Genomic DNA, 19,911 nt, shown 5'->3' with positions numbered 1-19,911 from the left:
ACTGTCATGAAACTTATATTCTTATTTTTTTAAGATTTTATTTTTTTATTTATTTGAGAGAGAGGGAGCATGAGCGGGGGGGAGAGGGGAACAGCAGAGGGAGCAGGACAAGCAGACTCCGTGCTGAGTGTAGAGCTGGATGTGGGACTCCATCCCACAACGCTGAGATCATGACCCAAGCTCAAGAGTCAGTTGCTCAACTGACTGAGCCACCCAGGCACCCCAAAACTTATATTTTTATTGAGTGAGGAAAGAAATCAGATCAGAAACAAGGACATCAGTTTAATATTATGCACAGCTTTAGAGTGGACTAAGATGGATAATATGACTTTTAAGAGGTAACATTTGAGATCAATAACAAAATGGAGTGGATAAGCAGTCTAGGCAGAGGGAATGTCAATGCCAATTCTCTAGAGCAGGAATGAGTTTGGCATCTTCAGGGAACCACTGGGGTAAGGAAGAAGAGGGCAAGTACTACATGAGGGAGTAGTTAGGCAGGTTTCAGATCATGTAGGACTTCTTAAGTGATAGGAGTTTAAGAAGTTTGGATTTAATTTTCAGTAAAGTGGGAAGCATTTGGAAGGCTTTAAAGAGAAATGGCTTGATCTTATTTAGAGAAGTAAGAGAGGACACAGGGAGATCGGTTACGAATCCATTATCGTAGTAGAGGCAAGAGATGATAGAACTTGGGACTACGGTGTTGGCTGTGGAGATGGAAATTAGTGGTCAGATTCAGGCTATGTTTTGGAGGTTGAGTTTTTGGGACTTGCTGATAGAGTACATGAGGGAGGGTGAAGAGAGAAAGCAACAAAGAATTAAAATGAAAATTTTTGTCTTGAGCAACCTGATAGACCTTGGGGCTCTTTCCTGAGAGGAAAGACTAGGCGGGGTAGAATCAAGAATTTTATTTTTTGGCCACGTTATGTTTAAACTGCCTATTTGATATCCAAGAGATGTCCAGCAAAGAGTTGAATACATATGTTCAAAGTTCCCAGAAGGGTTAGAATGGGAATGACAGGTATACAGCCAGATTGAGGTTACCTGGAGGAGTGTGTGGATACAAAGAGACCGAAGGGCCAGTACAGCAACCTGGGGCAAGCCGATGTCTAGAAATCACCTAGAGGAGGACGAGCCAAGAAGCAGCACCTAGTAAGGAAGGAGAAAAAACAATCAAGTGAGGCTCAACTGAAGGCAAGACAGTAAAGCAGCTTCATGGAGGTAGAATGCTGCTGGCCAGTGGAGTAAGATGAATACTGAGAACAATTAGCTTTGTTAACATGCAGATCACTAGTGTCCTAGAAAGAGCCTTTCAGAGGAGGGAGGGTTGAGCAAGTCAGGCAACTGGAGTGAGTTTAGGAGAGAACGTGAGGTGAGGAGATGTAATGGCAACCACTGTTGTTTGAGGAATACTTTCTAGAGACAGTGCACATTTTGGTTTGCATTTGCATGTACAAATGCTTGAGAGAAAAAAACCTCAAATATTTGTTATAAGCCTATGTGTTTTGTTCCCATGTTGAATTTTAGATCTCGCATCTCTGTAACTACTACATTTAAAAACAAACTGAGGGACAACATACATCCTAAAGTGCATAAAGTGCACTAATCTCAACATGTACAGCTTGATGGTTTCTTTTTCTTAAGATTTAATTTATTTGACAGAGAGAGCACAAGCAGAGAGAGAGGGAGAAGCAGGCTCCCTGCTGAGCAAGGAGCCCGATGTGGGACTGGATCCCAGGACCCTGGGATCATGAGCCGGGCCGAAGGCAGCCGCTTAACAGACTGATCCACTCAGGCGTCCCTTGATGGTTTTTTTATATGTGTACGCTCGTGTAACCAACTGTTGAGACCAAGATAAAGAATGTGAAAAGCATCCCTTAAGGTTCCCTTGTGCATCTTTCCAGTCTATAATCCTCCATTAGTAAACCAATATTCTGATTTACATAAACATTCATTAACTTTACTGCAAAAATTTTCAAAACAAACAAATGAAAACTCTAAAGGGCAATTAACTGGAAGCTGCTTTTGTGTAAACTTACCAATTGTTCTGAGTAAGTATGAATACCAATTATTTGGCGCCAAAATGCTGAAGCAATTTTGAAGCCAGTCATCTCCGAAGCCCCGCCCCACTTCCTACGCCACGCCCCCTGTTTGCTCTTCGCCTTCTCAAAAGTACTGGGGCTCACCAGGCGGTGGGAAGAGACCGCTTTTCTGTCATGCGCACTAGGGATAGGCGCACTTTCCTCTTTTCCACAAACCAACTCACTAGGACCCGGCCTCGTCATGCGCATTGAGAGTTCCCAGGAGCGCGAGGTGAGGCGCATGAGCAGATAAGCTCGCGAGGGCGGAAGTGAGCCGCGGCTGCGCGGAGGTTGGGGCCCCCGCGCTTGCTGTGGGGTGGGCAAGCTGCAGAAATGACGCTCTCCGGGAGTCGCGTGGTTCCAGTGGCAGTGTTGCTGCTTTTGCTTTGGGGCACTCCCTGGACCCAGGGGCGGCGGAGCGACGTGCGCATCATCACGGACGAGAATTGGAAAGAGTTGCTGGAAGGAGAGTGGATGATAGAATTGTGAGTGTGGGGCGGTTGTCTCGGGTCCCCTCGGTGGGCCGGAAAGTCCGTGTCCTAGATCCAAGTCTGGACACCCGACTTCACCTTCATTCACCACCTTCTGCGGGTCCCAGGTTCGCCGGTACTCCACTCCGAGCCGTGGAGCCGGCGCCCCTGACTCCTCGGGATCCCTGAACTCCTCTTCGGATCAGCTTGGTCCCACCCCCTCCTCGTTTCTTACTGGGAAATACTAAGTTTCTTCTAAAGTGTGCACCCCAGTTTGGTTTCTAGCGCTCTGGTGCTCCTAAGAGACGGCGTTCAGCTTGGAATTCTCTCAACTTTTCATGACTTTGGGGGTGGAGGTGGTTCGTCTGACTAGTTTCTATACGTTATTTATTTTAGAATGATCTTTCACAAACTTCTAGACTTTTCACCAAACTTTAGAAAATGAAACTGAGCAGAACCTCCCTTCTCCTTTGGTCTAATTATCCTTTAACAGTCCATTTACAGTGTTGGAATTTGAGACTCTTATTTTATGGACTGGGTATATTTTTATTTTAGGTGCTTAGTAAATTCAAGTTGGGTTATTGTTAAATTTTCTTTATCTTTTTTTTTCTTTTTCTGCATCTCAGTTTTCCTTTGGATGTATGTTTTTGCAAAGTACTGAATATCTTGGATTGTTACTCTTACATTCAAGTGTTATTGCATTAAAAAATAAAATTAATGTATGAGTGTGATTATAAACTCTGAAGACCACCGGGTCATCTTTTACTGGTCAGAGGAAATCATATGTCTGTGGTGATTCTATTATAATATCTCTTCTGCATGGGTAGAAAATAAACTGCCAGCCTTTGCTTTAGTTGCTAAATTGGTGGTGGTGGTGATGATGGTTGTAGTACTATTGATAATAGTAGTGTTAATGGTATTAGTAACAAACACCACTATTGAGTGTTAACTGTACTAAACACTGCTAAGCACTTTATCTACACTATCCTATTTAATTCTCTACAAATTCTGTAAGATAGGTATTACTTCCCGCATTTTACAAGTGAGAGAAATACCTGAAGGCTTTAATTAATCTGACCTGGTATTGCTATACTGGGTTCCTTTCTGTTTTTGAAGCCTAAGAGTAGGTATGCAATAATTGTTAGAACAGCCCCCTTCTTTAACAGAGTTCAAGTGAGTGTTTTCCTGTATGCTTGGGTTGCCAGTTAGTGGGTGGAAGCTCTCCCTAAAGGAGAGCTCAAATGGGTGGAAGCTCTCCCAGAAGGAGAGCTCAAAAGGCCAAATCAATAACTCTTGAGTCATAAAATCAAAAAAGGCATAGAATATTTATATGGAGGAAAAGATAGGGGAAAATGTTTATGTAGTATACATATAATCTGTAACTTAGTGAAATGAATTTTCAGGCATTATTGAAGCTTTGCAGGGGAGAGGAAATATAACCAGAGACAACATTTGGTTTTTATTGTCATGAATAACTTGTTTTAGATTGTGCCAATAAAATATTCACAGTTTCATGAGTATTAAACAATAGTGATTATGAATTTATATGCAAAATACAGTCAAGTAATACTTAAGGAGTTTTTTTTTTTAAGATTTTATTTATTTATTTGACAGAGAGAGACACAGCGAGAGAGGGAGCACAAGCAAGGAGAGTGGGAGAGGGAGAAGCAGGCTTCCCGCCGAGCAGGGAGCCCGATGCGGGGCTCGATCCCAGGACTCTGGGATCATGACCTGAGCTGAAGGCAGACGCTTAACAACTGAGCCACCCAGGCGCGCCTTAAGGAGTTTTTTTTTTTAAACTCGTTTGATCAAACTGTATAAATACAGTGGTCAAAAATTTATTAGGGAATTTGAATTAGAACTTCTCTGTGAAATTAAAGTATACTGTAGTACTTTTTCCTTTAGCTTACTGAGTTTGAGGTTAAGACTTAAAAAGCACCTAAGAAACAAAAGGAACTTGAAAGGGGGATCTAGTACTAGTCTTAATGATAGTCTGCTCTTATTACAAGTCTGTTATCTGCATTACATTCATCCTGATCAGTTTTGTTACAGAGATATTTTCATTGAAATACAATCTCTTGTTAAGGACTTTTCCCTTTTATGTATGGTACTAGTCTTGTTCCACAGTGCCACTTACTTTTAGGAGTTCTATTTCATAAAATAAGTTCAAATATAATGAAATGTAGAAACTGTACTCTTGTGTTCAAGTACACGCTTTATTCTTCCTGGTTTCATTAAAAAAAACTGAGGCAAATTAAAAGATGATATACAATAAAGCGAAGAATAAAATCCTAGGGAGAAGTCAGGGCCTTGAAAGATGCAGAATATCAGAGGAGTAATTAAAAAGCTAATAAACTTACCCATAGATTTGTAAACCTGAGGTCTTAGAAACTGGCTGACCAAGGGCTGGCCAGAGGAATTTTGTTTGGCTTGCCTAGTGTTTGTGTCTGGGTTAAGTTTTGAGGTAACATTTTTACATAAAAATGTAGATTTTCAGCTTTTAAATAAGATAGAGCCTGCTTCCTAGCTGTAAATCCCTTCCTGATGGTCCTGCTGAGTGATTGATGGTGCCCCTCTTAAGCAGGGGCATGCATTTCCTTGTTCACCTCAGCCCTGGGCACTTCCTATTTTTCTCATTTGCGACTCCTGTAGTGCAAAGTATTAAAACTGGTGAATTCCAAATTTGGTTTTGAGGTTTCTGGTGGCCACATATTTGTGGAGAAATTCAAAGGTTTTTTTTTTTTTTTTAAGACTTCATTTTTTGAGAGAAAGCACATGTGGGGGAAGCGGCAGAGGGAGAAGCCGACTCCCCGCTGCTAAGCAGGGAGGCTGACTCTCGGGGCTCCATCTCAGGACCCTGGGATCATGACCTGAGCTGAAGACAGATGCTTAACTGACTGAGCCACCCAGGCACCCCGAGAAATTCAAAGGTTTTAAAAGAGCTGTTTTGCATGTGAACTTAATGAACTTATTTTTGTGTCTTAAGAACTTACCTCAGAATTACTTTTCTGTGATCAGTGTTACCAGTTTTTTATTTCCAGAATGTTAGACCCACAGTTAAAAACTTTTCCATCTTCACAAAATTAATCATTTTGCTGTTTTGTTTTTAGTATAAAATATTTTCATAAATTATACACTTAGAATTTTTATCTCCATATGGTCATATTAGATTGCTTAACTTTTTTTATACTCTGTTTCTTAGTTATGCTCCATGGTGTCCTGCTTGTCAGAATCTTCAACCAGAATGGGAAAGTTTTGCTGAATGGGGAGAAGATCTTGAGGTTAATGTTGCAAAAGTAGATGTCACAGAGCAGCCAGGTACTGTAAGTCTGTGGTTAGTCTTTGCAGATTGGGTTCATATGTTCATCCTGTTTGCCACATCACTTGGTCTCAGCCACCTTTTATTAGGTTTTGAAAACATAACTGTCTGTAGTACTTAAGCTGACTCACCCACCTCTCTGATGAGGGATCCTTGTGCAGTGGCTGCAGAAAGCAGATTCCGTGGTTGTATATGCAGCTCATTCCTTTTATGTGTGGCTCTAGGGGACCTTGGAGACATTGCCCTCTCCCCACTCTTGCCCATTTAACTGCCTCTGATCTTTTCTTCCTTTGTATCCCAGGCCCCAGAATAGCACATAAGATGCCTTTTAGAAGTCCTAGAATATTGTGGTTCAGGTGGACATTGGAAAAGCCATCCTTTGCATCCATACCAAGCTTCAGAATAAGGAGCATGTGGTTGAAGTTCTTTGTAGAGCCAAGGGCACATTCTCTGACCAGCGATCCGAATCTCTTAATTGGGTTTCAAATTTAATACCTGTGATTTGAGGACATGCTTTTAATACAAAGACCGCAAGGTTGTGGGGTCAAATATACTCCTGACTTGGCCCCCTGAATAAGTGGTAGGCCCTGTTCTTAAGGATGCTCCATTCTTAGACCAGCCTCATCTTACTTGTTCTTGGTCACAATGAACCTGGATTTGTTGACTCCATTCCCACCCTAGATGGTAATAATAGCTAATATTTATTGAGTGCTTACCTAGTACAGATATTGCTCCAAGTGTTTTGCATTTATCCTATACAACCTTGTGAGGTAATATCCCCATTTTACAGATAAGAAAACTGAGGCACAGAGAGATTAATCCTTAGTTATATTATTGCCTAACACATGGTTAATAATGTTATTGTTATTGCTCATCTTATGAAAGGTTCAAAATATTTTCCATTTTAACAACATGTTAGACTCTGCCTTTGTTTTTTGAATGTCAAATGCAATTTCATTTGATTTTAGACCTTTCTAAGACTACTGTTTTATTGTGTTGCCCCATTACTCATCCCTAGTAGTCTTACCATACAGTGGTATAATTGATCAAATGTTAATATATATATATATATTCACAGATATCTTCAGTATTCAAGCTTTTACATACTTTTAGTTGAGATAATGTGCAGTAGTGTTTATTTATTTATTTATTTAATTTATTTTTAAAGATTTTATTTATTCATTCGATAGAGACACAGCGAGGGAGGTAACAAAAGCAGGGGGAGCAGGAGAGGGAGAAGCAGGCTTCCCGCAGAGCAGGGAGCCCGATGCGGGGCCTGATCCCAGGACCCCGGGACCATGACCCGAGCAGAAAGCAAACGCTTAACGACTGAGCCACCCAGGCGCCCCAATTTTATTTTATTATGTTATGTTAGTCACCATACATTACATCATTAGTTTTTGATGTAGTGTTGCATGATTCATTGTTTGCATGTAACACCCAGTGCTCCATTCAGTACGTGCCCTCTTTAACACCCATCACCAGGCTAACCCATCCCCCCACCCCCCTCCCCTCTAGAACCCTCAGTTTGTTTCTCAGAGTCCATAGTCTCTCATGGTTCATCTCCCCCTCCAATTCCCCCCCCTTCATTTTTCCCTTCCTACTAAGTGTTGATTTTTTAAAGTTGTTTTCAGTATGTAATTGGGATTTTTTTCATTGTTTGTTACAAAGCTCAACTATTTTTAGGTATAATTTCATGTGCTTTCCGAGTTAGTATTTAAATAATTCAGAATCAACTTTTAAGTAGTGATTGTTGGCTTATATAAAACCTGTTGTGTGTTCTTGTATTTATTTCTAATCTTTATCATTTTTAGGGCTGAGTGGACGATTTATCATAACTGCTCTTCCTACTATTTATCAGTAAGTATTTGAAGGTTCTGTAATTATGGAGAAGGATGCAACATGGTATAATCAGAATAGTAGGCCTCTGGCCTGGATCATGTTTAAAGAGCATTATATTCAGTAAGGCTCATTTTGCTCTTAGCGCTATCCTGGGTGTCTTTAGGTAGATGGACGAGGTATAAAACAGTCCCTGGTCGGGGCCCCTGGGTGACTCAGTCGTTAAGCGTCTGGTCATGATAGCAGGGTCCTGGGATCCAGCCCCGCATCAGGCTCCCTGCTCCGCGGGAGGCCTGCTTCTCCCTCTCCCACTCCCTCTGCTTGTGTTCCCTCTCTCGCTGTGTCTCTGTCAAATAAATAAATAAAATCTTTAAAAAAAATAAAATAAAAAATAAAACAGTCCCTGGTCTCAGTGCTTTGTAATTATTTTGGAGGGTGGTGTTCACATGAAATCATGTGAAACCATATAGCATAGTAAATGATTATGAGCCCCGAGTTGTGTTAGGTCCTGTAGAAAGTTTGGTAAGGGAAAAATCACTGGGCTAGTGGGTGGTTCCTGGAGAATATGGGGATGTAAATGCAACCCTGAATTTTCAAAAGAGTGTAGAAGTAAGCATTCCATCCTTTGAGTAATCTCATGAACAGTCATAAATAGGGAAATTGAATGTTCAAAAATGAGCTAAGAAAGGGCTATAGCTCAGTTTTCGGACAGTAGTAGGTGAAATGATTGAGTGCTAAGTCAGAATGAGCAAGATTATGTAGTCTTCAGTATCAGGTCTTTGAGTTTGAATTTATCTTCTAAATTGGGGATAGGAAATATCAAATCTGTACAGGCATACTTCATTTTATTGTGCTTCCCAGATATTGCAGCTTTTTACAGATTAAAGGCTTGTGGCAACTTTGTGTCAAGTGAATCTATCCACCATTTTTCCAACAGCATTTGCTCACTCTGTCTCTGTGTCACATTTTGGTAATTCTTGCAGTATTTCAAACTTTTTCATTACTCTGTTTCTTATGGTGGCCCATAATAAGTGATTACAACTTGCTGAAAGCTCAGATGATGGTTTACATTTTTCAGCAATAAGATATTTTTAAATGAAGGTATGTACGTTTTTTTTTAGACATAATACTAATAGACTACAGTATAGTAAAATTTATATGTACTTGGAAACCAAGAAGTCTTGTGACTTTATTGTGATAATTGTTTTACTGGGGTGGTACTGTGATATCTCCGAGGTATTGCCGGTACCTGCCCAACACCTTAAAGTTCATCCAGTTGGTGGGTTGAATGCCAGGAGGTACTTCTCATTTAAAGTATAAAAGCAAGCTGTCAATTTTTAGTGTGTCTATATCTCACTTTTCTTTGTCATTTTTTTTTCATGTTTATGTCTGTTTCCCTCTACCTCTGTATTCATCCCTACTCCCTTTGTGTCTTTTCATGTCACCATAAGTACTACTGTCCCTTTTCACTCAGTCCTTTTCTCCACAAGTCCCTTAACTGGTTCTGATTGTGTCTCTCATCTTCCTTCTCACTTCTTAACATCCCTTAAACTTATCTGGAATTTCCTGTGCTTTTTTAACTCACATTGTTTATGCCCATTCTTTTGCCTGTTGAACTTCTACCTATTCTTCAAAAACAGCTCAAATGCCATTGCCTTTACAAAACGTTTTTTTTGAGTGGGGGCTTCCTTGTGGTCTTTGGCTCTGGATGGCTAAAGGATCCTCTAACCCTCCTGTAGGTAGTAGGGAGCTCTTGAAAGTTTGCACTTAAGAGATAAAAATAGAAGTATTGTATAGGATTAGACTGGCAGTATTATTGAGGGCAGTTTGAAAATAGTGAAGATGTGGGAGGAGAGAGAATTTTTGAACCTATGAGAACTCCCTACATTGGGAATGGGAGGCAGGGAGGGGCCTATCAGGAAGAATGCAAAGTAGACTGTAAAATACAATCACTGAAATAGGAGGAAAGGAAATACGACCAGATACCTCCAGCAATTTAAAGTAGTATGGCTAAGATGATGTGATTAGGGCTGAAAATTCCAGAAAAATGCCTTAAATTTTTAACCTAGATAGCTTAAAAGTAGCTAATAATTAAGTGCCAGACACTATTCTAACAACTTTACATATAGTCATTCTTTTAATATGTTCATTACACATTTATTGAGATATAATTGACATATAACCCTGTGTTTCATTGTTTTATTATTTGGAAAGATAATAGTCTTAAGGCTTATGATTATTTATAACCCCATTGTTTAAATAAATTTGGAGCTAAGATGTTATGGTAGGCAATTAGCATAATTTGTTACTTGTGCATTACTAATGATTTTGAATATGAGGATTGATTGTAAAATGAGGTTAAAGAAATAGCAAAACAAATACAAATTTATTTATTTGGTTCTGTTTAATAATGTGATTCTGATCCTCTTTAGTTGTAAAGATGGTGAATTTAGGCGCTATCAGGGCCCAAGGACTAAGAAGGACTTCATAAACTTTATAAGTGAGAAAGAGTGGAAGAGTATGGAACCTGTTTCATCATGGTTTGGTCCAGGTTCTGTTCTGTAAGTATGAGGATTTTTCTTTTATTTATTTCAGAATTAACTGGACCAATTATATTTTGTGGAAATAAAGCATTTATATTGGGTTTTAATTCTTAGACCCTTAAGGTACATTCATATTTAGTGTGATATTTTTAGGTTGACTTTTTCTTCTAAGTCAGATGCTTTGATCCTTGTTAAGCTAGGAGGCATTCACTAGAATTGAAAGCCTTTTCAGGAATATTTTAGCTCCGTAGATCATGGTCATTTCATATCAAAAACTAATCAAAATGAGCAATATGATGGGTAAAGTTATCATTTGAGCTTAATATTTGAATGAGAAGCCTCAAACATACCTCCTCTTGCTACTTTAGATTTCAGTTCTTAATGTGATTAAATTATTCTACCCATCTGGTAATATTTTGGTCAAATAGTATGGATGAACAGTGACCTTAATGGCATGAGTAACCACTAGACTTTATATATAGCTAGATATGTGGAGTAGTAAGGATTGGAGATAGCATATTTCCTGCTAGCTGTTGGGGTGTAAGGCCTCACAGGTCATTTGAGAGACATCTAGAAATACTGAGTTTTGCTGAGGTCCCCATGGACTCATCCTGGTGTGGCTAAGCTATCTCTTCCTGTCTCTTCACACTTGCTCTTGATATACACACCAAGATCTATCAATGGTATAAGAGATAAAAAATATAAAGAGATATAAAAATATAAAAAGATATACCAATAGTATATACACACCAATGGTATAAGAGATAAAAATGCTCTGAATTCTGGGAGTAGAGGAAAGATCAGCCATAAGCGATATTTTGAAATAGGATTTTGTCTTCAGCACCTTTCCCTTACACCTCTCTTCCTGTGAAAATCTCTGAATTGAATTATCCTGTAGCTGTCAGAATTTCCCCTACTGAACCACCATGCCAACCCAGTTAAGGCACCTAATCTTCCTGGTAGAGCCTAATTAGTGCTGACTATAGTGAGGTTATACAGTGCTTTATGTTTCAGTTCTTGTTCCTATTCCCATTTTGCAGTTTAAACAACAGAAACAACATGATTGAAACACCTTTCTCTTTTGAACTGAAAATGCAGCTGATTTTTGTTAATTTGAAATCTCATAAATGACTTCTCCCCTCTCCAGTAGAAGAAGGGGTTGCTTGTAAGACTTTGTTGAATCCTTGGGGATTCAGCAGTCCATGCCTTTTGTGTTGTGGACTGAATAAGAGGTACTTCCAGTGTCAGTATGTTCACCCACCCGATGATGGGCAACAGATAGGTCATCCTGCCTAGAGGAACTTCGGCTTAGGTGTGAATTAGTTTTATGTGTTGGTGGCAACACTTGCACTAGAGGGGAAACAGGAACCCACAAACTGTTTTTAGTTCTGGAGCATGCCTTTTTCTAACTGTCCATCTAAACTACTTCAGTTTATGTGAAAATAATAATTATTTTTATTTATATTATTACTTAGTATTTATTTTCAATGTAATTTCTTTGTATATCATTAAACTATATCAAGCTAATGCTATGATAAGTTTTATTTAATTTTAATACAAAAGGTGGGTAATTCTTAGGTGGGAAGGATCAGTTCAACAAGTGCTCCCAGTTCTTCCTTCAGGCTCCCTTCTCTGCTCATTATTTTAAGTGTCAATAAGAGTTGCCATTTGCTTACAGTACACTTGACTTTAACTGGTTCCATAGAGCTTATAAGCTGTTATTCAGAGTATATTGGAGAAATCATCAGGTGAAAGGTGAAAGGCTAATGTCAAAGCAGTAGGGATGAGGAAAAAAGTTACCAAGTATTTTATTTATGAGGACATCACATAGTGACAGCAATTCAAGAACTGTTAATTTTCATTAATGAGACTTCTTAATATAGGCTTGAAATCAGTGAGGTATCACTAATCTTGATGAACACCAGCAATAAAATCTGTCACGTTGGGGAGATTGTAGACTGAAAACTAGAAGGTATAGATGTATGCACATTCTACTTCAAAGCTGTGTGTCTTACTCAGTTTCTCAGTCCTCTCTCCTTTCTTTCAGGATGAGTAGTATGTCTGCACTCTTTCAGCTGTCTATGTGGATCCGGGTATGGACTAAAGTTGTATTTCTATTTTAAACATTTTTGACGCTACCCTTTTATTTTAAACAACCAGGTTTTTAATTTATTTTTTTCTTTTGATTTTAGACTTGCCATAACTATTTTATTGAAGACCTTGGATTACCAGTTTGGGGATCATATGCAGTTTTTGCTTTAGCAACTCTGCTTTCAGGACTATTACTAGGACTCGTAAGTATTTCATTTTTCAGAGTACTAGGAGAAAACCTTTTATGTCTGATAATTTAATATAGTTACATGAGCTCAATCATATACATTCAGTTTTCTTGTGTTTATTTTTGCAGTGTATGATATTTGTGGCAGATTGCCTTTTTCCTTCAAAAAGGTGCAGACCACAGCCATACCCTTCCAGTAAGTATATTTTTTAGTATTTATTTTTTATTTTTTTGTTCACTGTAATTCTGTTCATTTCTGTGAACACAGTCACACCTGTAACAGGTTGCCCTTCCAGCTTAGCTTTCTAAATGTGGAATGGTAGGTTATATTGGAAATGGCAGGGGGATATTTATTTCATGTAAGAATGACAGCCTGGTGGATTTTGGAACATAGTTATTTTCTTGGACTTTATAATGTAGAGAATTTTAACATTGCATGTAACTTGTCGATATTTAATGACATTGATCTGATGTCATTTTATTTGAACCATCATTCCTGGATCCATTTGAGTATACTTGAATCAGAAGAAGTTGAATATATTCTACTCTTGAAGTCATTCTTTATTATAGTGACCACATTTGAAGATTTTTCTTTGTATGCTAGCCAAGTCTAAGTTTTTATGGTAGGATATTGGGAACAGTAATTCCTGTAGCTGATTTAGGAGTGGCATTGACGCTGGACTACAAGATGAGTTTATATAATTAGAAATATTCACTGATATCTGTCTTAGTATAATTGCCTCTCAAACATGCATTTAATCTTGAAAATTAACGGTGTTATGGAAGCCTTCCTATTTGCTCTTTATAAAGAACTTTCGCTTTGTGCGATCCCACTTTTTCATAACTCTCTAGATTTCATAAGTGATACTCTTTCCATTCCGTGGTTGAGGAAAATAAGGCTCAGAGAGATGAATTATTTTTCCAGGGTCACACAGAAGTGACAGAGTGGAGAATAGAGCCTACATTAGACTGTCGGCATGACATTTTCATTGTGCTGCCTTTCATGACTTAGGATTTATTGAGGTCAGAACTCGTGAAATGGTATCAGTGGAGATTGCTGATAACTGACAGGTTATCTTTTCTTAGATCATTACATCAATACTGAAAAGGCATATACAGGGGAAAGAATCATTTTATCCAGCAAGAGCCACTGACATGTAGGGAAAGAAATGCAAGCACAGATCACTTAAAAGACAAAAGTTGGCAAATGTACTTTTAATATTTATATCACTTGAAACGCTTTTAAAAAATTTGTCTCTTTAAGTAATCTGTGGCACAACTGATAGATAGTAACCCATACTTGAATCTGATACCACCCTTTCTATAGCAGGCCACATGATTTGAGTTGTTTTCCAGGATGTGTTTAGCTTAGATTTTGAGTTGCTAGGGAAAGACCCAACTCAGTCCAGCTTTAAGCAAAATAGAAGTTTATATTGCTTCAGGTAGCAAGCAAGTCTGAGGGCAGTGATGGCTGGATCCTAGGGCTTAAATGTTGAGATACTGTGTTTCTGAATTGCTTAGTTGTCCATGCCTTAGCTTGCTCCGTTTTTGGCTCTTTCCAGTCCTTAGCATAAAATGATTAAGAAAGCCATAGCTCACAATCCAGAGTAAGAAGGAAATACACTTTTTCCCTACATCCACCTATCTTTTAGAAAAATTCTGATGCACTCCACTAGCGTAAAGAGCTCACTTGTTTGGAACAGTCACTGTAAACCAGGGTTTCTCAACCTGGACACTTCTCACATTTGGGCTGGTTAATTCTTAATTGTAACAGACTCTCTTTTGTGCATTGTTGGATGTTCGGCAGCATCCCACTGGTTGGTGGTAGCACCGCTCCTCTTAGTTGTGACAACCAAAAATATCTCCAGATGTTGCTGAGTGTTCTTTTGGGTGGGGCGGGTGGGAGGGAGGCACGTGTGTGCAGCAAAATCACTCCTGGTGGAGAACCACTGCTGTGAACTGTAGTGCTCACCATAGCTACATGGGATGTGGTACAGGGAAGGGGCTATTAACCCAACAGAAAGAGGGAGGCCCGACCAAACAACAGATTGTCTACCGTGTGGTAATTGCTTCTGGTGTTTTCTTCTGCCTTGCACCCTCGTGTCTCCCTACTCTTCTGAATTGCCTAAGATTAGGGGCAGTCTAGAATCACTGAACAGACTGAAGCTCATTGGCCCAACTCTATTTCTGTATCTCTCTGTTACATGGTGTGTCTGAGTTTACGTTAACTATCAATAGGCCTTGTTAAAAAAATGGAAAGGGTATGTGTGTGTGGACAGAGTTAAAAAGTCATTGAGCTGTACACTTAAGATTTGTACATTTCATTTGTAATTATGTCTTAAAATTATATCTGTAAAGAAGAACATTTGTGAAACTCCTTGGAAAAAACCTGGGTAAGAATATAACCTTCAGTTGTAAGTCTGATTCCTGTTCATGTGGGAACTGAAACAAGGGTAGTGTTGGAGTTTGTTTCAGTGTACTTGTTCACTGGAAGATTTAATAGCAAATTAAGATGGTTCTGTTGAATGCCGTGTATTTTCTTACAGCATCCACATTCATAGCATTAATTTTGGTTTATTAATTTCAGTTCATTTTATAAACAGGCAGGTAATTATAATGAATTTGCTAAGTAAAATGGATCTTTCAAACCAATTTTTATTTTTATGGTGTCACTCTTAAAGATAACTTTTTCTTTTTGGAAATCTAAACTTACCATTGATAAGTGGCAAAGCATTTTATGGGCATAGAATCGTGTCTTGATTTTACTCCAATGCAAATCTGTTACAGCAACAACAACAACAAAAAACCCATTTCTGGTCTTGATCTTTTATTTATTTTTTTTAATGCTCACCATGAATGTTTTCTCTTGCCATACAATGTTATTAAGATATTACTGACTATATTCCTGATGCTGTACTTTTCATCTCAGTGACTTATTTATTTTATAACTGGAAGTTTGTACCTCTTAATTCCCTCTGGTCTTTATCTTTAAGAAAAATTATTACCTGAATCTTCTCAACCTTTGCAAAAAGTGGAGGAGGAACAAGAGGCTGATGAAGAAGATGTTTCAGAAGAGGAAGCAGGAAGTAAAGAAGGAGCAAACAAAGACTTTGCACAGAATGCCATAAGACAACGTGCTTTGGGTCCTTCATTGGCCACAGATAAATCCTAGTTAATTTTTCTTAATATCATAATATTATTTTGGCAGAAAGAGAAGATTGATCATTTCTTTTGGTTTGAAGTGAACTGTGACATGCTTGTACATTGCAGGGTTCTTTCTAGATTATCATTAGATTGAACAGACTACCTTCAGAAAATAAAAGTAGCACTACATAAAAACGTTTGAAAGAGGATTTAAGAATGGCAGTATGTGGTTTAAACAATTCTTTAATTTTTGAAAAATCTGGTGCCAAGCAATAAGATTTGAGTATGTTTGTTTAATCTGTTTCAAGTTTTCTGAGTTGAAAATTTACATTTCCCGAATATTGCATTATTGAGGTATTTAAAGAGATTACTTTGGAGAAAAAGATTTCTCATTTGATATAATTTTTCTCAGTTTCACTGTGTGAAAAAACGAACATATTTCCCATAAATGGGAACTTTGCCCATTGTCTCAAGAAATGCGTATTTGAGCGACAACTCTGGTCATTTTAGAGAGATAGTTCAAGATTTCTTCATATTTTTAGATTATGCAACTAATAAAAACTACCTTGCTTAATTAGAGTTTTCTACATGTGATAATACAGGATATGCTACTGATTTAGAAAGTTTTTATATAAGTCCATGGTGTTGTCTTGATTCCTATAAAGGTTGATTACCTTTTTTGTTCCCCTCTGTTCAGTGTATGATCTGTATTTTTCTTAACCATGGGTTACATTTTTCATTTTCCAAATTGGATAATTTTTGGAAATGTTTTTCATTCTTTAATAATTAGTCCTTTTTTGTTGTTTCAAACCGAAGTTTACTGAGGGATCCTTAAAATTGAAGAGCTGTCTACTGATCATTTAAAATTTTGGCCATTCATTTCAGATTTTGTATCATTCTGTTGAACCTCTACTTGAACCGTGTTTTTTTATTTGTTTGTTTGTTTTGGATATGAAGGTGAACATTCCTGATTTTTATTTGATGTGGAAAAGCCTTGGTATTTTACATTTTCAAAACTCATAGAAACTTAATTTGATATAAAATAAAGTTAGCATTCTACTCAGGAAAAAGTATCTTATAGTGTATGTTTTCAATGTATATTCATCACACAGAAAGTTCCTGATTAATTTTACAAAGTCTGTATATGCTTGGTGTTTAAAAAATCACAGCATTCTTATGTTTGTGTACACGCACAAAATCTGTATTCTGCTGTACTTTTTTATTGTGTAGTATTTCATAGGTGGGCATCAGCAGGATGGGACATTTAAGATATTTTTACTCCTCAGAGAGTTAGAGCACAGAGTTTTCACCTTGCAGTGAAAGTAGGGAGGGGTGCTGGGTGGCAGTAAGAACTGTATTACCTACAAGAAGGGGAAAAACCATAACTCAGAGTGAATCCCTTGTCCATTTATGTAATAGACAATTTCTGTAATGTCCCCTTTTGTCTAGATTCTGCTGCTGTGTGAATCCATTAGACTTATACAGTATCATAATGTACAACTGTTTTCTTGAAAGGCCTTGCCTTTAGAATATTAAATATTCTACCATTGAAGAGTTTTGGATGTATAATAATTCTGTGATGCTTTAGAAAAATAGTCTAAGAACAAAATAAACTTTTCTAAGCACTTCAGTCAAGCTGGAGACAAGTGTGATTTCTGGTTGCACATTAAGAAAAGCTTAATTACTTTGTATTTAACGATGTTCAGATGCATAGTTGTGTCACTGTGTGTGTTCTTGATCTGTATAGCCAAAAGGCTAGAGTCATACGCATCTTTTCCTGATACTTGAGATGATAGAGGAATAGTATTTATTAATCACTCATGCTGTTTTCTAGTGTTCTAGTATACACGGCATAGATTTTAAGTTTCTAAGTGATTAGAAAATACTATATATGTAAAAAATTAAAAGTAGTCCGAATAGGTAGAGACATGATATTTCAGAAAACAGATAATCTTGCATTTCATAAGGACTCTTGCGTCTCTCCAGTGACTCTCCAGTCACTCTAGACATCTGAATAAACAATTTTCTGTCACACCAGCGGCGCACAGAAACTGTAGGGATCGTTTTACCTTTAATAGACCCCTTTTGTTTCCATTATTGGGTTAAGGGTACTCTATGGCAGTTAGGAGAGATTGAGGTGCAATATCAGCGTCCTGGAGAACTTTGCTCCCCACTGCTCCCCCCACCCCAGTACTTATTCAGTGCTTCCATGGAGGTGTAAAATCTGATCACTCCAATGGAAAATGCAGTTCTACCAATACTGCATAGATACTTAATAAGCAAGAATAACAAGAGTTGTAATGAAGAGTCCTGTGTATATAATAGTAGCTTCCATTCATGAGGGTTCTTTTTTCTCCACATTCTTGCCAACATTTATCTCATCTCTAAGTCTAGTCATTCTGACAGGTGTAAGGTGATACCTCATTGTGGTTTTGATTTGCATTTCCCTGAGGATGAGTGACATTGAGCATCTTTTCATGTGTCTTGTCCTTTTGGATGTTGTCTTTGGAAAATAGGTCCTCTGCCCATTTTAATCGGATTATTTGGGTGTTTTTGGTGTCAACTTGTGTAAAGTCTTTAATATATTTTGGATATTAGCCCATTACTGGATAGATCATTTGCAGATATCTTCTCCCATTCAGTAGGATGCCTTTTCATTTTGTCGATGGTTTCCTTCACTGTGCAAAAGCTTTTTATTTTGAGGTAGTCCCAACAGTTTATTTTTGCTTTTGTTTGAGGAAACATATCTAGAAAGTGTTGCTAATGCCAGTGTCAGAGAAATTACTGCCTATGTTTTCTTCTAGAAGTTTTATGTTTTCAGGTCTTACATTTAGGTCTTTAATCCATTTTGAGTTTATTTTTATGTATGGTGTGAGAAAGTCATCCAGTTTCATTTGTAAATGATGCTTTTGAAAGCAATTTTCTGTCAAGTTGTGTCCTTATTCAGCCCAGTGCATCAAAGGCAGTTCTGGATGCAATTACATTATGAGATTAACATTAAAATAAACATTTTGACTCATTTTAGGGTTATCCAGGATATTCTGATCCATCACAACAGTTAAAGGTAGAAGTCTTTCAAAAAGTTATTTTTTCCAGTTTTATTGAGGTATGATTGACCAAACAAATTACTTTTGTTAGGGCTCCTTTATTAGTAAAATAATTGACCTGGGGTGGAATTTAAATGAGTGGTCCTAACAGTAAGTTTACAATTGTCAAAGTAAAATTTTAAGTATCTTACTTGCAGATTTAGATTTGTATTGTATACCTAGCAACTTCTGCATTTGTTTTAAAACCATTAAAACAAGAACAATAAATTGAAATTGGAACTTTGATAATATATAAGTAGTAAGGTCAAATTATGTACTTGAACAGATCTAAAATATATCCTTTTTTTTCCATATCATTATTTTTAATGTCCAGCATTTACAATACGAGGGCCAGAGCTTTCTCCCCAACTCAAGTTTATAAATTCTCAATTGGCTTGTGAGGCCAGTAGGGATACTTCTTGTCTAATTTGGTTTCTGGGAAGACTTCATTCAGGTCCTCAGTGGTCATCTAATCAAATGGAATTATGTTCCTCATCTTCAGCTCATTTTCATATTCCTCAATCCTGGCCTTTGAGAGAGACATCAACTCGGCACAACTTTTCACATCTTTTTCTTCAGCATCCACCTGAAGAGTATATTTATCCTCTGGCACAGGAACCTTCAGGGCATTAAACTTCTCAGAGTCATCTACCAAACCAGCCTTTGCCACATTGACCTTGTAGTAAGCCCAGTTGATAGCAGGTGGTTTCTCAGGGAGAGTAGCCAACCTGGAGATAAGTGTCTCATTCCAGGATTTCAGGGAGTTAGCAATGGCCTTCTGGTTTCGGGGTATGATCTCCCCAAAAGCTACCCAGTCAATGGTTTTTAGAGCAAGTTTTCACGTAGCCATCTTGAGATCCTTCACCGACCCCGGCAGCCCATATATCCTTTTAATGATTGTTTCTTTCGAGTCCTTAATTACAAATGGTGGTAATGTCAGTATTGTGGCCATTAATGAAATCTATCTCTCTACCTATCTGGCTGTGTGTGACATTATTTTTACAGCTATTTTGGTTGTGTTTTGATAACTCAGACTGGTTGTATCCTGAAAATGAAAATATGAAAAATGAAAATATAAGAAGTCAATTAACCAAATAGAGGTTAGATTCTCTGAAATTTCTTTCAAATCTAAATTAAGAATCAGTTTTGAACTG

General features: G+C 37.8%; 1 protein-coding gene and 1 non-coding gene across 3 annotated transcripts in view; both read left to right on the top strand.

Moving 5' to 3' along the window:
* Nucleotides 1–2,327: 2,327 nt before the first annotated feature.
* Nucleotides 2,328–19,911, top strand: part of TMX1 (thioredoxin related transmembrane protein 1) — a 109,142-nt gene continuing 91,558 nt past the window's right edge. The window contains exons 1-8 of one of the 2 annotated variants that reach the window (XM_028102123.2): nucleotides 2,330–2,563; nucleotides 5,751–5,866; nucleotides 7,682–7,727; nucleotides 10,139–10,267; nucleotides 12,297–12,342; nucleotides 12,442–12,543; nucleotides 12,657–12,723; nucleotides 15,521–17,306. In XM_028102123.2, the coding sequence (XP_027957924.1) occupies nucleotides 2,412–2,563; nucleotides 5,751–5,866; nucleotides 7,682–7,727; nucleotides 10,139–10,267; nucleotides 12,297–12,342; nucleotides 12,442–12,543; nucleotides 12,657–12,723; nucleotides 15,521–15,699 (837 nt within the window). In that variant the 5' untranslated portion in view covers nucleotides 2,330–2,411 and the 3' untranslated portion in view covers nucleotides 15,700–17,306. Of the gene's footprint in view, nucleotides 2,564–5,750; nucleotides 5,867–7,681; nucleotides 7,728–10,138; nucleotides 10,268–12,296; nucleotides 12,343–12,441; nucleotides 12,544–12,656; nucleotides 12,724–15,520; nucleotides 17,307–19,911 lie in introns of those variants that run through there. The other variant, XM_088024589.1, reaches the window with a different exon arrangement.
* On the top strand, nucleotides 5,976–6,109 carry LOC114209061 (small nucleolar RNA SNORA70). The gene has a single exon (XR_003609227.1). It is a non-coding gene; the product is annotated as a small nucleolar RNA SNORA70 (small nucleolar RNA).

The sequence above is a fragment of the Eumetopias jubatus genome, unplaced genomic scaffold (assembly GCF_037043125.1).
Source record: "Eumetopias jubatus isolate StellerSeaLion01/CBP00866 unplaced genomic scaffold, mEumJub1_p1.0 scaffold_7, whole genome shotgun sequence".
In the NCBI taxonomy this organism is placed as follows: Eukaryota; Metazoa; Chordata; class Mammalia; order Carnivora; family Otariidae; genus Eumetopias; species Eumetopias jubatus.
This window is presented reverse-complemented; position numbering and strand designations above follow the sequence as displayed.